Source organism: Mustela erminea, chromosome 1 (genome assembly GCF_009829155.1).
Source record: "Mustela erminea isolate mMusErm1 chromosome 1, mMusErm1.Pri, whole genome shotgun sequence".
NCBI classification, from domain to species: domain Eukaryota; kingdom Metazoa; phylum Chordata; class Mammalia; order Carnivora; family Mustelidae; genus Mustela; species Mustela erminea.
Window position 1 is genome coordinate 40,341,490 of NC_045614.1, and position 15,602 is coordinate 40,357,091.

Sequence of the window (15,602 nt, forward strand, 5' to 3'; positions counted from 1 at the left end):
TGTGGTTGGGCTTAAAGATGCCCTTCGTTTTCCTCCTCCCAGTTTTGTTAGAATTACAAGGACCTCAGTTGTCTGACCACCAGCCTTAAAGTAACAAGCTTTGATGTTCAGGTATCAGATTTTACCCTTGGGGAGAATGCATTGCTAGAAACTCCATTTTAAAAGAAACACAAGAGAAGTTGGAAACACATTGGCAATTGGCATTTAGAAGAAACTTTTAGTTTAAAAAGTGTACTAAAACTTCAAATCTAGTTTGCAACAAGGGAGAACACTGATACCTAAAGTACCATGCTTTTTGCCGCTCTGCCTGCCTGTTTTTGTCATGGAATTAAATTTTTAGAGAAAAATGAAGGCTTCTTGTATATTTCAAGTTAGTATTTAATAATAATGGAGGTGGTATCAACTGATATTTAATGATGATTTAAAATGTGCCGTGATATGGGGCATCTGGGTGGCTCAGTTGGTTAAGTGTCTGCCCTCAGCTCAGGTCATGATCCCAGAGTCCTGGGATCTAGCCCAGTGTCAGGCTCCCTGCTCAGTGGGAGAATCTGTTTCTCCTTCTCCCTCTGCCCCCCCTCCCACCAACTTGTTCTCTTTCTCAAAAAATATAAATAAATAAAATCCTTTAAAAGAAGTTAAGCCACAATACTGTATGAAGTATTTCCGCATATTATCTCGCTTCTTCCCTAACAACAGAGGCAGGTACTATTATTGGATAGGTCAGAACACTTTCAATTGCAAGAGATAGAGTCTTAGCTCATCACCTTACACCACTTAGTCATAAGAGGTGATTTACTGGCTCATAAAACTAGAAATTGCAAAAGAGATAAGTATGCCATCACAGGTGTTTCCCAGATTTCTAGCTGTCGTGCCTCTGCCTTCCATTTCTGCTGCCTTCTGTGTGAGCCACACCCTTGCGTGGGTGTTCTCCCCCTGAGAGTCCAACAGGTCTGGGCTTGTCTTCTCCTCCTTCAGTCACTGCTAAGTGAAAAACTTCATCCAGCAAGAGTGCCAGGGCTACCTCTGTTGACCTGACATGGATCACATCCGTATCTGTATCCGATCGCTGATGGCCACGTGTGGGGAGAGGATGATTCAGCCCTTCCAAACCTCATGGACTGACAACAGAACAGGAATGGTTTCCCCAAAAGAGAATTGAGGTGTTCTTACCAGAAACTCTTGGAAATGCTGGTAAGAAACACCAAAACCAAAAGCAAATGTAATCAGTACACGCATTTTACAGATGGGGAAATTGAGGATCAGAAGTGGTTAAAGCATTTGCCCAAGATGGGACAGGTAAGAGGCAGACCTAGAATTTGAAGCCTGGGCCATGTGCTTCGAGAGCCAAATCACTTACCACCACACTGTATTGGGGAACAAATCTCGAAGTGATTTGTGAAATATTTCTCGAAGTGAAATATTTGATTGCTTTCTAGAATCCCTTTGAAGAAGATCCTTTGATTAAATCTCTTTTTTATGTGAGAAATTTTTCATATTTATAAGGGAAAAATAGGATATGAATATTACCCCTTTAAAAAAGCTTTTATATATTTATATATTTATAGAAATACATCCACATATATTGAGTGTGACTCTGGAAGATTATACCATTATACCACAATGTTAACAGTGGTTATGGAATTGGAATTATGGTACTTGCCTTTGACTTGTCTGTATTTTAAATTTTTTTCTATGAGGAATATATGCATTACCTGTATAATTTTAAGTTAAAGTATATAAATTATCATAAAAATTAAAAATCTCTGATTGCCTGAGGCCTTGGAGGATGGAAATTAGTTGGAGAGACCATTTTTCCTCCCCTTCAGTTGGTCTTTCATGCTCATTTTTGGGCAGTGAGCTAGAAGTGTCCATTTTCAGAATATGTAATCCTCATTCTTTTCCCTCATATGTCACCAGCCGTTTATTTCAAACTAACACTGCTGGTTCATATTTTACAATCTCAGTAACATCTTAATTTGAGAAGAAGAGGGAGATGGAGAAATAGAATCTCCTGTGTGTCAGGAACAATCATGAGGGGAACACATGAAAAGAGAATTAGTCCAGGCAGCATCACAGAGTTAGAGGGAGAGGAGTATAGATCAATATACTTGTGCATGATGTCAGCTGGTGAATGCATGGATTATGAAGGTGCAGTTGGTAAAGGTACACACTGAGATTCATGCCTAGGGAAGGGGGTGGGGTAAAATCCCATCCAGGCTCCAATCACTGAGCTGCGAGCCCTGAGTACAGATAAAAGGTTTATCTACCCAGAGCAGACTCCTTTTCTGAATCACTTGTGTGTGGCCCCAAATAGGATTAAAAACACGGGCCCTTAAGTCCAGCTCCCTGAGTTTAAGTCCATGCATTGCCATTTACTAATCATAAAGCAGGTGTATATGTCCAATAATGTCTTAAAGCAGACACACATACAGATAGACCCATAGACAAGATTGACAGCTTCAGGCTTGGAACACCTACTACGTATTAGACCCAGACTTTGTTTAGGAACACAGCCATGTTTTAAATATCATGATCCAAACTAAAAATATGCTATTAATAATTGAATGCACTTATCATATAATTGTGTTATGCACTGCCCTCCCCCAGCAGATTTTGGCACTGTGTTGACACCATTCATATAATACCATGGCTTTAAGGCAAACGTCAGCTTCTCGGCCTATCTTGGAAGATTAATGGTACTTGATTTAACTCCAAACCATGGGTCATTAAAAGTGATTTAACTGTTAGCACAGTCCTGAGCGTCATGTCTGGGTTTCTAAAGCGAAGGCTCTACTCCCAGCTCCTGCAGGGAAACTTTTTTTCAGGGGACGAATGTGTTCCCAGACCTGTGGTTCACAGGGAAGTTTTTAGCACCCCTTGCTGCCAGCCCGTAGCGTGGATCTAATTACCCATTACCAGACTCGCCTTCTAGAGGCTGAAGCAAGGTGTTTCCATTTCTAAACCGCCACCCTGGCCTCATCTGCTGGCCTTCGGCACGTTCCAGTAGCTATGGTTTCATCTGGTAGGATTCCACGCAGGAGGGAATCTCTTCTTCCCCCGGATGAGAGTATTTGATTTCTCAGAATTCATCTTCTACCACCCCCCCCCCATTTATGTTTCCTTCCCTATGAAAATGAGTTACCAACAACACTGTTTTAGACTCTATTTTAAAAAACTAGGGTTTTCTCTTCAGCCTCCACGGCCTGCCTGTATCCCAGCATCAGGTTTACCTGCATTAATTCAGCTTGTCAGTTAAGGAGAAGCCCTAGTAAGAGGTAGCAGGAGACGGCTGGAAAGAGGGTCTGAGGAGAACCAATTACTCACTTTAATAATTCAGTGTGTTTTGCAGTAATAGGCTACAGAGTAAATAGCACTACACATAAGTGCCGTATTTCATTATTTATACACTCCAGAAATTGAAGTTTAATTAAGTCGCACTCTTGAGACTTTTAAGCGATTAAGGAGACGCCTCATCTCGGACAGAGTTGGGAGAGCTGCTTCCCTCTGTGAGCCTCCTCTGAATCTCATCTTGTATTTGCACAGGGAGGGGCTTGAGCAGGGACGAATGAGACATACATTTTCCAAAGGGCAGTCAATGGCACATCAGAGCCATCATTCTTATGATATGGCCATACTACCAGTGTCTTGAAATGTTAAAAAAAGTCTTGGTTAAACATATGCGCATTTACTTATTTAATCATAGCTTGGTTGCAATATAATCCAAACACCCTTTCAAGGTGTACAATACAGTGGTTTTTAGTTTATTCACCAAGTTGGACAACCATTACCACACCAAATTTCAGAATGTTTTTACCACCAGAAAGGAAGAAACCCTGTGCCCATCAAGCTGTCACTCCACATTTGCCCCTGGATTCTTCCTATATATGCAGTCAGAACTGGATTCTTCCTATATATGGAATCAGAAATAGGTGGTCTTCTATATTTTCACAAGGTTCACAGTTCACTGTTTAAGGTTCATACAGGTTGTGACATACATCAGCACTCCTTTCCTTTAATGGCCAGGTGATTTTTCGTTTTATGAGTATGTCACCTTTTATTTATCTATTCACCAGGTGGGGGACATTTGGGTTGGAGTCTGGCTATTTGAATAATTCTGCTCTGAGTGTTTGTGTGTAAGTTTATGTGCGGACATATTTTTCATTTCTCTTGGGCAGATATGTAGGAGCGGAATTGCCAGGTCATATCGTAGTTCTGAGTTTAACCAGATTTTTGGAACTGTTTTCCAGAGTGGCTGCACCATTTTGCCACCCCACCAGCAATAGGTGAGGGTTCTAATTTCTCCACATTCTAAGTATATTTATTTTAAGGGAAACTTTCTATCACAACACAAATTCTCAGTGGCAACATAAATAGAAGGTAATTACTGAATAAGACACTAAGAAAATGAAAGTGTTGGTCATTTCTGACTTGGCTGTTGAAGGTTCTATATCTGAGATCTGCTGTCTTTTTGGTTGAAAGGGAAGATTAGGTAACATTAGAAAGGTATTTGAAACATGTTAACGCCAAACCAAGACTTTCTTACTGACATTATTGAAAAAAAACTGGAAATGGAATGGCTTTCTCACTCAGAGGCTCAAAGTGATTTGATGCGGTGTCTTAATGATAATTGCAGCTGAGACATCGCCCTTTGGAAAACGCAGAATTTGGGAGGCACAGATGCTGTATGCAAGCCCATCTCATCGTGTTCCAGCAATCAGCTTCATGGTTATGTCATGCAAGTAACTCGGAGGTGGCAGGGGTCATATTTGTTGTTTTTTGGGTTTTATTTTTTCTCACAGTATGTGTTTTCTAACAACTCTTGGGTAAATTTGAGAAACTGTCAAGGTTACTATATTTTTGGTAGGATAATAGCTATTTCACCCAGTAATGTCATTTCTGGGAATGTAGTTGAAGGCCATAATGAAAAGAAGGGAAAAAAATTCTGTTGGCTCACAATATTTAGTGCCAGACCTTTTTTTTTTTTTTTAATATGACAGAATAGTTAGTTGGAAACAACCAACAAAAGGGCAATGCTAATAAGCTCTGCTGTTTTTATTGGATGGACTAGTTGATAGCCAGTTACAATGATACAGTTATGAAGACTTAAGAAGTAACAAGAAAAATAAAAGAATCAGATGAAAAATGTGAAATATAAAGTTGTAGGTACACTGTTAGTACAGCTATAAAAATAAGTATTCAGTGGAATTTAGACCAGGACATAACATGCAAAGAAAGTTTTAGAGGACACAACTTTTTTCCACTTACCAATATATATATATTTCAATATATATGTTATATATACGTATTTGTTTTGAGAGGGAGAGAGAGCACACGTGTGCATGCAGGGGCTAGAGAGAGAGAGAGAGAAAGAGAATCTCAAGCAGGCTCCATGCCCAGCTTGGAGCCCAAGACAGGGCTCAGTCTCATGACCATGAGATTATGACCTGAGCCAAAATCAAGTCAGACACAAATAACTGAGGCCCCCAGACACCCATGTTTAATTTTTTTAATTGGAAACTTACATTGTGTATTTTATTCTGATCTTGTTCTAAAGATAGAGATTTTGCTTATTTACATTGCCTTAGATTGATGGTATATAATGTGTCCTTGATATAAATTACATTGAAAGAATTTATAAACACCAGCTGAGGTAAGTTTTTGGAAGGAAGTAAGCAAAGACCATGACAATAAAAGGGAGGGTGCTCCTTTGATGAGGTGGTCAAGGAAGCTCATTTTGCTATTTAAAAGAGAAGGAGGTATCTATGCAAAGGGAAGGATATTCCAGGCAGAGGACACAGAAAAAATCCAGGATGTGAGCACAGCACTGGGTGTCTCAGGTAGAAAGAAGGAAAGGTGGTGGGTGCAGAAATCCCTAAACTTAAGGGTCAGGGAGCGTCTTCTAAACAGTGGTTGAAGTCCTGGAGAATGCTGGGAGGAATTCTGTGAGTGAGGAGCTGAGCTGTTCGTTGAGTTAAGAGCACTGCCAGGAAGCTGAGAGATAACACCAACAAAGACAGAAGACAGACAGTTTTCATCCACAGATGTCACTGTGAAGACACGTCCCACGTCTAAGTGTGCAGGAAGAACAAGGAGGACACCAACACCAGCCCAGCTCCTGCCCCAAGACTCCCGGGGGTGGGGAGGAAGAGCAGCCTCCACATGGGGGTCTGCTGGGGAGGCAGCATCCTCACAAGGCTGCCATGTTTTCATGACGGCAAGACGTGAAGAGAATACCCTGAGAGAAGGCTGAACATGGACTGGGTTTTCCTGAGGGTGTGGGGGAAGAGTTTGGGAGAGAAAGGAGAGATGAGGGGTCAGCTCAGATCATTAGTTCTTGGCTGTAGCCAAGAACTAATAAGCAAGCTCCAGGACCTCCCCAAGACCCTCTGATTCAGAATCTCTTGTGGCGTGGAGACTTGCATGTTAACAAGCACCTCCAATGACTAGGCTGTGTGAGCTGGGTAGGGGATCCCCCGCACTAGATGGTATCTGGCGTTTCTTCTAGCACAAAACTGCAAGAGTGATGGGACTGGGGCTCAGGGCCCTCGCAGCGAGCAACAGGGAAGAAAGGGATTCAGTGAGCATTTCAAAGGCTGACTCAAGGTGAGAATATTAGGCAGAGCAAGGCAAAGGTGATTGGTAATATTTTTAAGCCCTACATTAGGACTCTTTTGATTGCTAAGCTGTACGTTTGTTTCCATGTAGCTTCAGCGAAAGGAAATGCACTGGCTTAAAAGCTGAGCTGTCTGGGGCGCCTGGGTGGCTCATTCACTTAAGTGTCCAACTCTTGATCTCGGCACAGGTCATGATCTCAGGGTTGTGAGCTCAAGCTCCATGCTGCTTAAGATTTTCTTTCTCCATCTCCCTCTGGCCCCCTCCTACTTGTGCTCGCTCTCTTTCTCTCTTAAAAAACAACAACAACAACAACATCCTTAGTTATGGTCACGTGCACCTGGATGCAGGTAGGGCCAGCAAAGATGTGACCCGCCACCTTTCAGCTCTGCTTTCTCCTGTGTTGACTCCCATTCAGGCTCTACCAGTGTGGTGACCAAGATGGTTACCATCAGTTCCAGCCTTACCTGGAAGCTTCTCAAAATTCTGGACAGCAGGTGTCCGCCCCAGTCCCCTCTTATAAAGTATAAATAAGAATATAGTTAACCATCAGTCTGAACGATGCTACAATTCCCTACTGCCCATTCCCTGCCCAAACTCTGTAATTCAAGGGGTTAAGGAGTTTTAGTTTCATAGACTGGACTTCCCTTGATCTTCGAAGGTTCTCAAGTGACATTTGAGCAGTGCTGGGTGATAGGCACACCATTTCAGTGCCCTTAAACGTGATTATTCATTGTGATCACAACATAAATGCTTACTGCCTAAAGCCTGAGGTTTTGAATGTAATGTGAGAGGTAACAGAGGGGGAGCAGCAAAGGTCTCATTAAATCCTAACCACTGATACTTGAACTGCCATCAGGAGAGGCCTTTATTTTTCTTTTTTAATACCTGTCACCAGACACCAAGAAAGACTGCAGTCCCCAGCCCCTGCTTTTTGTACTGTGCAGTCCCAAATCACGGAAGCCTGCAGACAAGTAGCTTGTTAGGCTGCAGAGGAATGCAAGCTTTTTTTAATTAAAAAAAAAGTTTTGGGGGAGCCTGAGTGGCTCAGCCAGTTCAGTGTCTGACTCTTGGTTTTGGCTCAAGTCATGATCTCAGGGTCATGAGATTGAGTCCCTCATCAGCTCTGCTCAGCATAGAGTTTACTTGAGAGTCTCTCTCTCCCTCCCTCCCCCTCTGCCCCTCTCCTTGCTTGCTAATGCACACATGTGCACACAACACACTCTCTGTCTTGTATAAAATCTTTTTTAAAAGGGTGTTGTTGGGGCACTTGGGTACCTCCATCAGTTAAACGTCTGCCTTCAGCTCAGGTCATGATCCCAGGGTCCTGGGATCGAGTCCTGTGTCAGGCTTCTTGCTCAGCGGGAAGCCTGCTTCTCCCTCTCCCTCTGTCTGCTGTACCTCTGCTTGTACTTTCTCTCTCTCTATCAAATAAATAAATTTTTTTAAAAAATCTTAAAAGGAAAGAAAAGTAATTCAAATAGTTTGGGCATACAAAAAATACAGATAACAACATAAAGAATTTCTGTGTACCTGGCACTCATCTTAAGAAATAAAAATTTAAATCCCAGAAATAACCATTATCCTGTATTTGATTTTTATCATCCTCCTGTATGTTTATTTTTACTACATGAGTCTATGAACAACATACAGTGCTATTTTGCTTGTTTTTAAGGTTCATCTAAATGGTATCATTCTATGGGGCATCTGGGTGGCTCAGTCGGCTAAGCATCTGCCTTCACCTCTGGTCATGATCATGATTCCAGGGCCCTGCGATCGATCCCTGCATCAGGCTCCCTGTTTAAAATTAGTATTATGCCTGGGTGGCTCAGTTGGTTAAGCGACTGCTTTCAGCTCAGGTCATGATCCTGGAGTCCCAGGATCAAGTCCTTCCTCAGGCTCCCTGCTCAATGCGGAGTCTGCTTCTCCCTCTGACTCTCCCCACTCTCGTGTTCTCATTCTCTCTCTCTCAAATAAATAAATAAATAAATCTTATTAATAAATAAATAAAATTAGTATTTTCCTGATTGCTAAGGTTAAAGTTTTTTGTTCATGTAGAAGCCCAATAGGTAAAGCTAAACGGGGCCAAGTTATTTGCAATGGGACAGTGGTTCCTATTTAAGACAGCTGTGCTATTGAGTAGATTGTTTGAGTACCTTTGGATGACACCAGTGTTCCTAAATATTGAGCATAATTTTAAGCAAACAAGTTTGCATGAAATCTCTTTTGTAGCATGTTTTGGCCAGATTTTTGCCCTTTTTAAAAATTGACTGTGATTTTTAGCATTATCTGTGACACATCCTTCCCATCATTTTACATAAGTTAATTGGGAGCTGGCTTTCATAGTGGGTCTGAAAACTCACCCACAGAGCTGAGGAAGAGAAGACATCTGAGTTCGTTCAGCAGGGGTCCCTGAATTTACCAGGCGTGATCCTGATTTAGTACCTTTGCTCTGACTGTCTCCTTTGCCTGGAATGCTCCTCCCGCAGAAATGCTTATGACTCACTTCCTCACCTCCTTCAAGTTGTCATTCGGATTTCTCCATCTCCGTGAGGACTTTCCCAACTCTGCACCGTATAAAAATATCTACCACTCTGTCAGCCACTGCCACATCCCTCTCTGCTCAAGGGTATATTTCCTTCATAGCCCTTATTGCTGGATACATTTCTATGTAAGTTACTTAGTTACTGCTACTCCCTTCTTTGTCTTTCCCCTGCCACCCTTAGAATATAATTTCTGCAAGGTCAGGCATCTTGTTCTGTTTCCTTCACTGCTGTCCTCGGGTAACTAGAACAGTACCTGGCACATAATCCTCAGTATAGATTTGTTGATTAATACATGGTCTGAAGTTAGCAGGAAAAAGAGAGCAGAGGAGAGCATTTCTGAGAAAGAGAGGGAGAGACAGACAGAATGCGTGTGCCAATACCTGGAGACAACCCACCAGTCTGCTAACCAGAAACTAAGATGGATGGAGAGGATGAGTATGTGTGATACGACTATGGTTATGAATGGCTGTCCCCCCGAAGCTGGGGGTGCTGGAGGCAGATGCAAGAGATGTATATAGGAGCCATGATCATCAGTTTGGACTCAATCTCAAGGACATCTAGGAGCCCTTACATTTATTTTAATCAAAAGAATAACACATTCTGATTTGCATTTTAGAAGAACATCACTCTGACAGATGCTGGCGAGGATGCAGAGAAAGGGGAACCCTCCTATACTGTTGGTGGGAATGCAAGCTGGTGCAACCACTCTGGAAAACAGCATGGAGGTTCCTCAAAAAGTTGAAAATAGAGCTACCCTATGACCCAGAAATTACACTACTGGGTATTTACCCTAAAGATACAAATGAGGTGATCCAAAGGGGCATGTGCACCCAAATGTTTATAGCAGCAATGTCTACAATAGCCAAACTATGGAAAGAACCTAGATGTCCATTAACCAATGAATGGATAAAGAAGATGTGGTATATATATATTTATACACACACACACACACACACACACATATACACAATGGAATACTATGCAGCCATCAAAAGAAATGAAATCTTGCCATTTGTGATGACGTGGATGGAACGAGATGGTATTATGCTTAGCGAAATAAGCCAATCAGAGAAAGACAATTTTCATATGATCTCCCTGATATGAGGAAGTCGAGAAGTTACATGGGGGGATTTGGGGGGTAGGAAAAGAATAAATGAAACAAGATGGGATTGGGAGGGAGACAAACCATAAAAGACTCTTAATCTCACAAAACAAACTGAGGGTTTCTGGGGGGAGAGGGGTAGGGAGAGGCTTGTGGGGTTATGGACGTTGGGGAGGGTATGTGCTATGGTGAGTGCTGTGAAGGGTGTAGACCTGGCGATTCACAGACCTGTACCCCTGGGGCTAATAATACATTATATGTTAATTTAAAAAATAAAAAATTAAAAGAAAAAATGAAGAACATCACTCTGGTGCCAATAAGAAGAAATCAGAGGGTGAGAGTTAAAGAATAAGACTGGAGGCAGGTGGCCCATCTAGGGAGCCATCACAGTGGTTGAGGCGAGAGAAGCTGGTGGCCTCATTGTGTAGCAGCAGGGGGATGGAGAGAGTCGGACAACTTCAGGAGATACTTAGGACACCTCTCAGTGTTATTCTGTGATCTGTGAAATCAGCGGAATCCACATACCTCTCGGTGTCTAAGCTTAGCCGAGCTTCCACTAAGTGTGCTCTGAAGTGATCAAATCGGAAAGCTGTCCGACGTGCTCCACCCACCTCCTCACCTACCTCCTGGTGAAAGCACTCTGGAGCAAGACTGCCATTATTCAACAGAGCAGCGGATAATGGAGCAGTGCACTGATTGGACTGGAAGGTTTTGGAAGGAAGGTAACATTCCATGTCCAAGTTTCCCTGGCCTCCAAGTCTTTTGTGCAAGTAAATTAGTTTCATTCGTCTCAGGGCACCTTTTCCAGGCCAACTCCTTCCAACTTGCCTGCAAATGTCTCTCAGTGGTGTGTTTGAGGCTTGGCTGCGTCTCCTTGTCTGGAACAAATCTTTTATTATGAGGAAATAGCTGGATGATGATTCTGGACTCTTGGACCCAATCCCCTCTCAGCTGTTGACTCAGTATTTGATACCTTGGTCATTTTCAGCTTAACCTGCCTCCTCTCCTGCCTGTTTCTCATTAACACGACTTACATACTGGAAGCCGAATTTCTAACCTACCACCTCAGCAATTTTGAGTGAGACAGTTAGGATTAACACCTGTTTCTCGAGACTCTCCCAAGATATGACGGAGGCACACATGTTATTTTCTCTGCTCACCTCCCAGACTCGCATGATTTTCCTTTGGTGCAGTGGTCATGCATTCCACCGCAACCTAAAACCATCCAGATGATGGGAATATCATGTTGCTCGTTTCACATGGGAAAGCCACAACCCACCCTCGTCTTGTTCATGTTGCATTCAAATCTAATTTGCGTGGCCCAAGTGAGCGTGAGCAGCACAGCCCCTTTGTCAGCTGTTGGAAGTTTAGCAATACTATTTCCAAACACGGGCCATTCGGCAGCCAGCAGGCACTCGACAGCTGAGTGGGGCAGAAAAAGTCTCAGACACCTATGGCCATCCAAACAGTGACTCATCCTGCTATTGCCAGGATAAATATGGGAATAAATGGTATTTTTCTCCAAGCAGGAAGAATTGTCAAAATGCTTATCACTTTATAAAATATAACAGATTGTGCCTGTTCATGTTTTGAAATGTTCCAACTATTCACTAGCTGGGTGTTTTGTTTTGTTTTGTTTTTAATTTTATGAGTTTATTAATAGCTTTAACTGTTTTGCTTCTTCCTAGGAGGCCTGGAGAACTCAGGAGTTTTCAGGCTGTGCTGCCTCCGGAACTCTGGATCCACTTGGCTGTGGTGGCCTGTGGCAATCGTCTGGAGGAGACCCTGGTCATGCTCAAATCCGCTGTACTCTTTAGCCACAGGAAGATCCAGTTTCACATCTTCACGGAAGACTCTCTGAAGCCCGAGTTTGATAAGCAGGTAAATTTGTGGAAATAGCAGTGCCGTGGTTACTGAGTGCAGACAGACTGCATTGTGGGAAATGCATATCCCCCTTCGCTAATGGGATTCACTGACCTTCGAGTTGTACTCCGCTGTGTGGCCATACACTCGACTCTGAGCCTTACTGTTCTCATGGATCCTTTAGGGATACTTACGCCTACCTTGCAGAGATATTGTAAGGGTTCTATGAGATGACGCACTCAAAGCACTTGACCCAGGGCTTGAGCCCTCTGGTGTAATTAACATGGCTCTCATGTAGGGGACAGGTAGCCATCTACAAATCCCCTTTATATAGGTTTTTTGAATGACAAGTAATAAACGTTCATTAAAATAAATTCAAATGATACATATGCTATACATTAAAAGGTAGGTGTCCTTGTCCCACACAAGAAACTATCTGAGTTAGCTATTTTGAGTTATTCTTCCATATTTTTTTATTTGCAGATGTGTGTTTGTGTGTGTAATTATCTGTATGGATGCATGTATATGTGTGTAAATGTGTATTTGTTTGTATAAACATATACCTGTATAACACACAGGTATATATGCCCAGACTAAAATGTATTTCTTTTATTTATTTATTTATTTATTTATAAAGATTTTATTTATTTATTTGACAGACACAGAGATTACAAGTAGGCAGAGAGGAAGGCAGAGAGACGGTGGGGGGGGAAGAAGCAGGCTTCTGGCTGAGCAGAGAGCCCGATGCGGGACTCGATCCCAGGACACTGGGATCATGACCTGAGCCGAAGGCAGCGGCTTAACTGACTGAGCCACCCGGGCGCCCCTGTATTTCTTTTATTTTTTTAAAAGATTTTAAAAATTTATTTGAGACAGAGAAAGAGAGAGAGCATGCATGCGCAGCGGGGAGGAGCAGAGGAAGAGGGAGAAGCAGGCCCCCTCCTGAGTAGGGAGCCCTATGTGGGGCTTGATCCCAGGACCCCAGGATCATGACCCGAGCTGAAGGCAGACACTTAACTAGCTGAGCCACCCAGGTGCCCCTGTATTTCTTTTATAAAATCAAGCTTGTTCTCTATGTGTCCACCTAAACTTGGTTTTCCTACCTTAAAACCGTATTGTCAGGATTGTTCCAGGTCAGGTCTCAGATGTCCTCACCTCATTTTTTCTGGTGACTGTATAATATTTTATTATGGGTTGGATGCCTGTTCAGTTGACTATTCCTCTACTGAGGAACAAGGACCGATTTTTTTTTTTTTTTTTTTTACCAGTTCCCGAGGAGAGCTTTGGAAATACCTCTTCTCCCCAGTCTCGGGACTGGGGAGTTTGCAGAGTTTTGAGCTTTGAGTTTGTAAACCAAACTTTGCTTTGTCTTGGATGTTTGCCCTTGTGGTAAGGCCTGAGTGCTGGCAGAGTGAGACGTGGTTCGTTTCATATCCACTGACTTGTGTCAGCAGGGCCCCCTCCTGTCCCCAGGCTAGCTACACTAATGAGAAAGGCCAAAAGAAGCCTGTTGGGCAGAGAAAGGCTACTAACAGAAAGCTAGAGAATGGGCTGCATTTTCTGAAGAAAACTGTCCCCTTGACATCTTCACCAGGCGAAGCCAAATAGTCTCAAAGCTTTGAAATCGATTGGAAAATGCCTTGAAAAAAGATCTGAGTCAAAGGAAAGGGAAGAGGTTGGCACACACATGGTTTGCTTCTCTGCAGCTGTGGTTGAAAGGAGATGGCAGTGATAATTACCATTTATCAAGGGCTTCTGATTTATAATTTACCCCTCCTTCACTCTCCCCGGAAGGTAGCAATCATGTCCCTCTTTTGCAGAGTTTTAGTGATTTGTTCATCAGGTGTCAGCTCAAGGTCACAGCGTCAGACCTCCACCTGCTTAACCAGTGTGCCATTCTACCTCTGCAGCTAGCAGATAGAAGACTCATCTGAGAAACTCAGCTCCCCTATATGCTTGCTGCTGGATCTCAGGCAAGCCTTGTGGCCTTTCAGAGCTTCGGCTTCCCTGCTGTAACTTGAAGCGAGCAACACTGATAGAAGAGCTAAGGTATCTGGAATCAGGATATGCTAGGTCAGGCTACCTTAACACCTCCCGAAAACCTCAGACCTTTCCCACGTGCCTGCTGCTTGTCTCACACAAGCTCTTAGATCTGGGACTGAAAATGACAAAAATTATTCATGCTTTTTTTTTTTTTTTAAAGATTTTATTTATTTATTTGAGAGAGAGACAGTGAGAGAGAGCATGAGCAAGGAGAAGGTCAGAGAGCGAAGCAGACTCCCCATGGAGCTGGGAGCCTGATGCGGGACTCGATCCCGGGACTCCGGGATCATGACCTGAGCCGAAGGCAGTCGTCCAACCAACTGAGCCACCCAGGCGTCCCGTCATGCTTTTTTTTTTTTAAGTTTTTTTTTTTTAAGTGTTTTTGGTAATCTCTACACCCAGCATGGGGTTTGATCTCACAACCCTGAAGTCAAGAGTGGCATGCCTTCTCAGCTATGCCAGCCATGTGCCCCAAGACTGTTCATGCTTTGAGTTGCACCTGCTGGAACACTTGGCTTCTGAAGTTCTTGGGATGCCATGCAGGAAAGAGAGAGACAAGTGGCTCACGACTGTGCATTTCACTCCCTCAGCTTGACAGTGACACGAGTCTTTTCCATTCGCATTGAACTGCCCGGAAGCAGTCACAAGGCTCACCCAATGGCAAGAGGCTGAGAAGTGCTCAGTGTGCAGGAAGGGAGGAAACCAGCTGTGGACGAACCTTAGCAATGTGTTGCCCAATAACCATCTAATAAAATTAATTGAGTACCCACTGGGTGCTAGAGGCTGGGACAGGAGGATGGAGCCGAACAAAACAGATCTGAACTTAAAGAAGGTGAGGGGAAGGAAGAGGTGTGTGTGTAACTATGTGTATGAGGCAGAATGTATTTTCCAAAGAAGCTCTCAGTGGCCCCACCTTCTGTTATTCACACGCTGGCATGCTTCCCTCCTTCACTGTCTCAAGGGTTGGCCTGTGTGACCAGCAGCATGGGGAAAACGCAATGCTATGTCAGTTCTGTGATTAACTTTAAAAGGGCACCACGATTGCTATCTTGCCTGCACTCACTTTCTCTCCTGGATCACCTGCTGTGGGATAAGCCACTTTCATGTCAGAGCACCCCTTGGAGAGGCCTTCTTGGTAAGGAATCAGGGCTTCTTGTGACACTCATGGAAGTTAGCTTGGAGACAGAACCTCCCACCCCGCCCAGCCTTCAGAGGACTGTGACCCCAGCCAGTAGTTGGACAACACCCTCATGAAAGCCACTGAGCCAGAGCAACCCAGCTTACAGATTTTTGACCCTAAGAAAGTACATGAAAGACTACATTTCTGTGGTTTCAAGCCACTACGTTTTGGGGATAATTTGTTAAAAGGTAATAGCCAATACATATGCCTCTATATACATCATCTGTATGTATATATAAAATAGAGTATGCTACAT

General features: G+C 43.2%; 1 protein-coding gene across 2 annotated transcripts in view; it reads left to right on the forward strand.

Annotated features, from left to right (window-relative positions):
* Positions 1–15,602, forward strand: part of GXYLT2 (glucoside xylosyltransferase 2) — a 109,966-nt gene that overhangs the window by 30,167 nt on the left and 64,197 nt on the right. For both annotated transcript variants that reach the window (XM_032325079.1, XM_032325072.1), the window contains exon 2: positions 11,949–12,141. In XM_032325079.1, the coding sequence (XP_032180970.1) occupies positions 11,949–12,141 (193 nt within the window). The remainder of the gene's footprint in view (positions 1–11,948; positions 12,142–15,602) is intronic.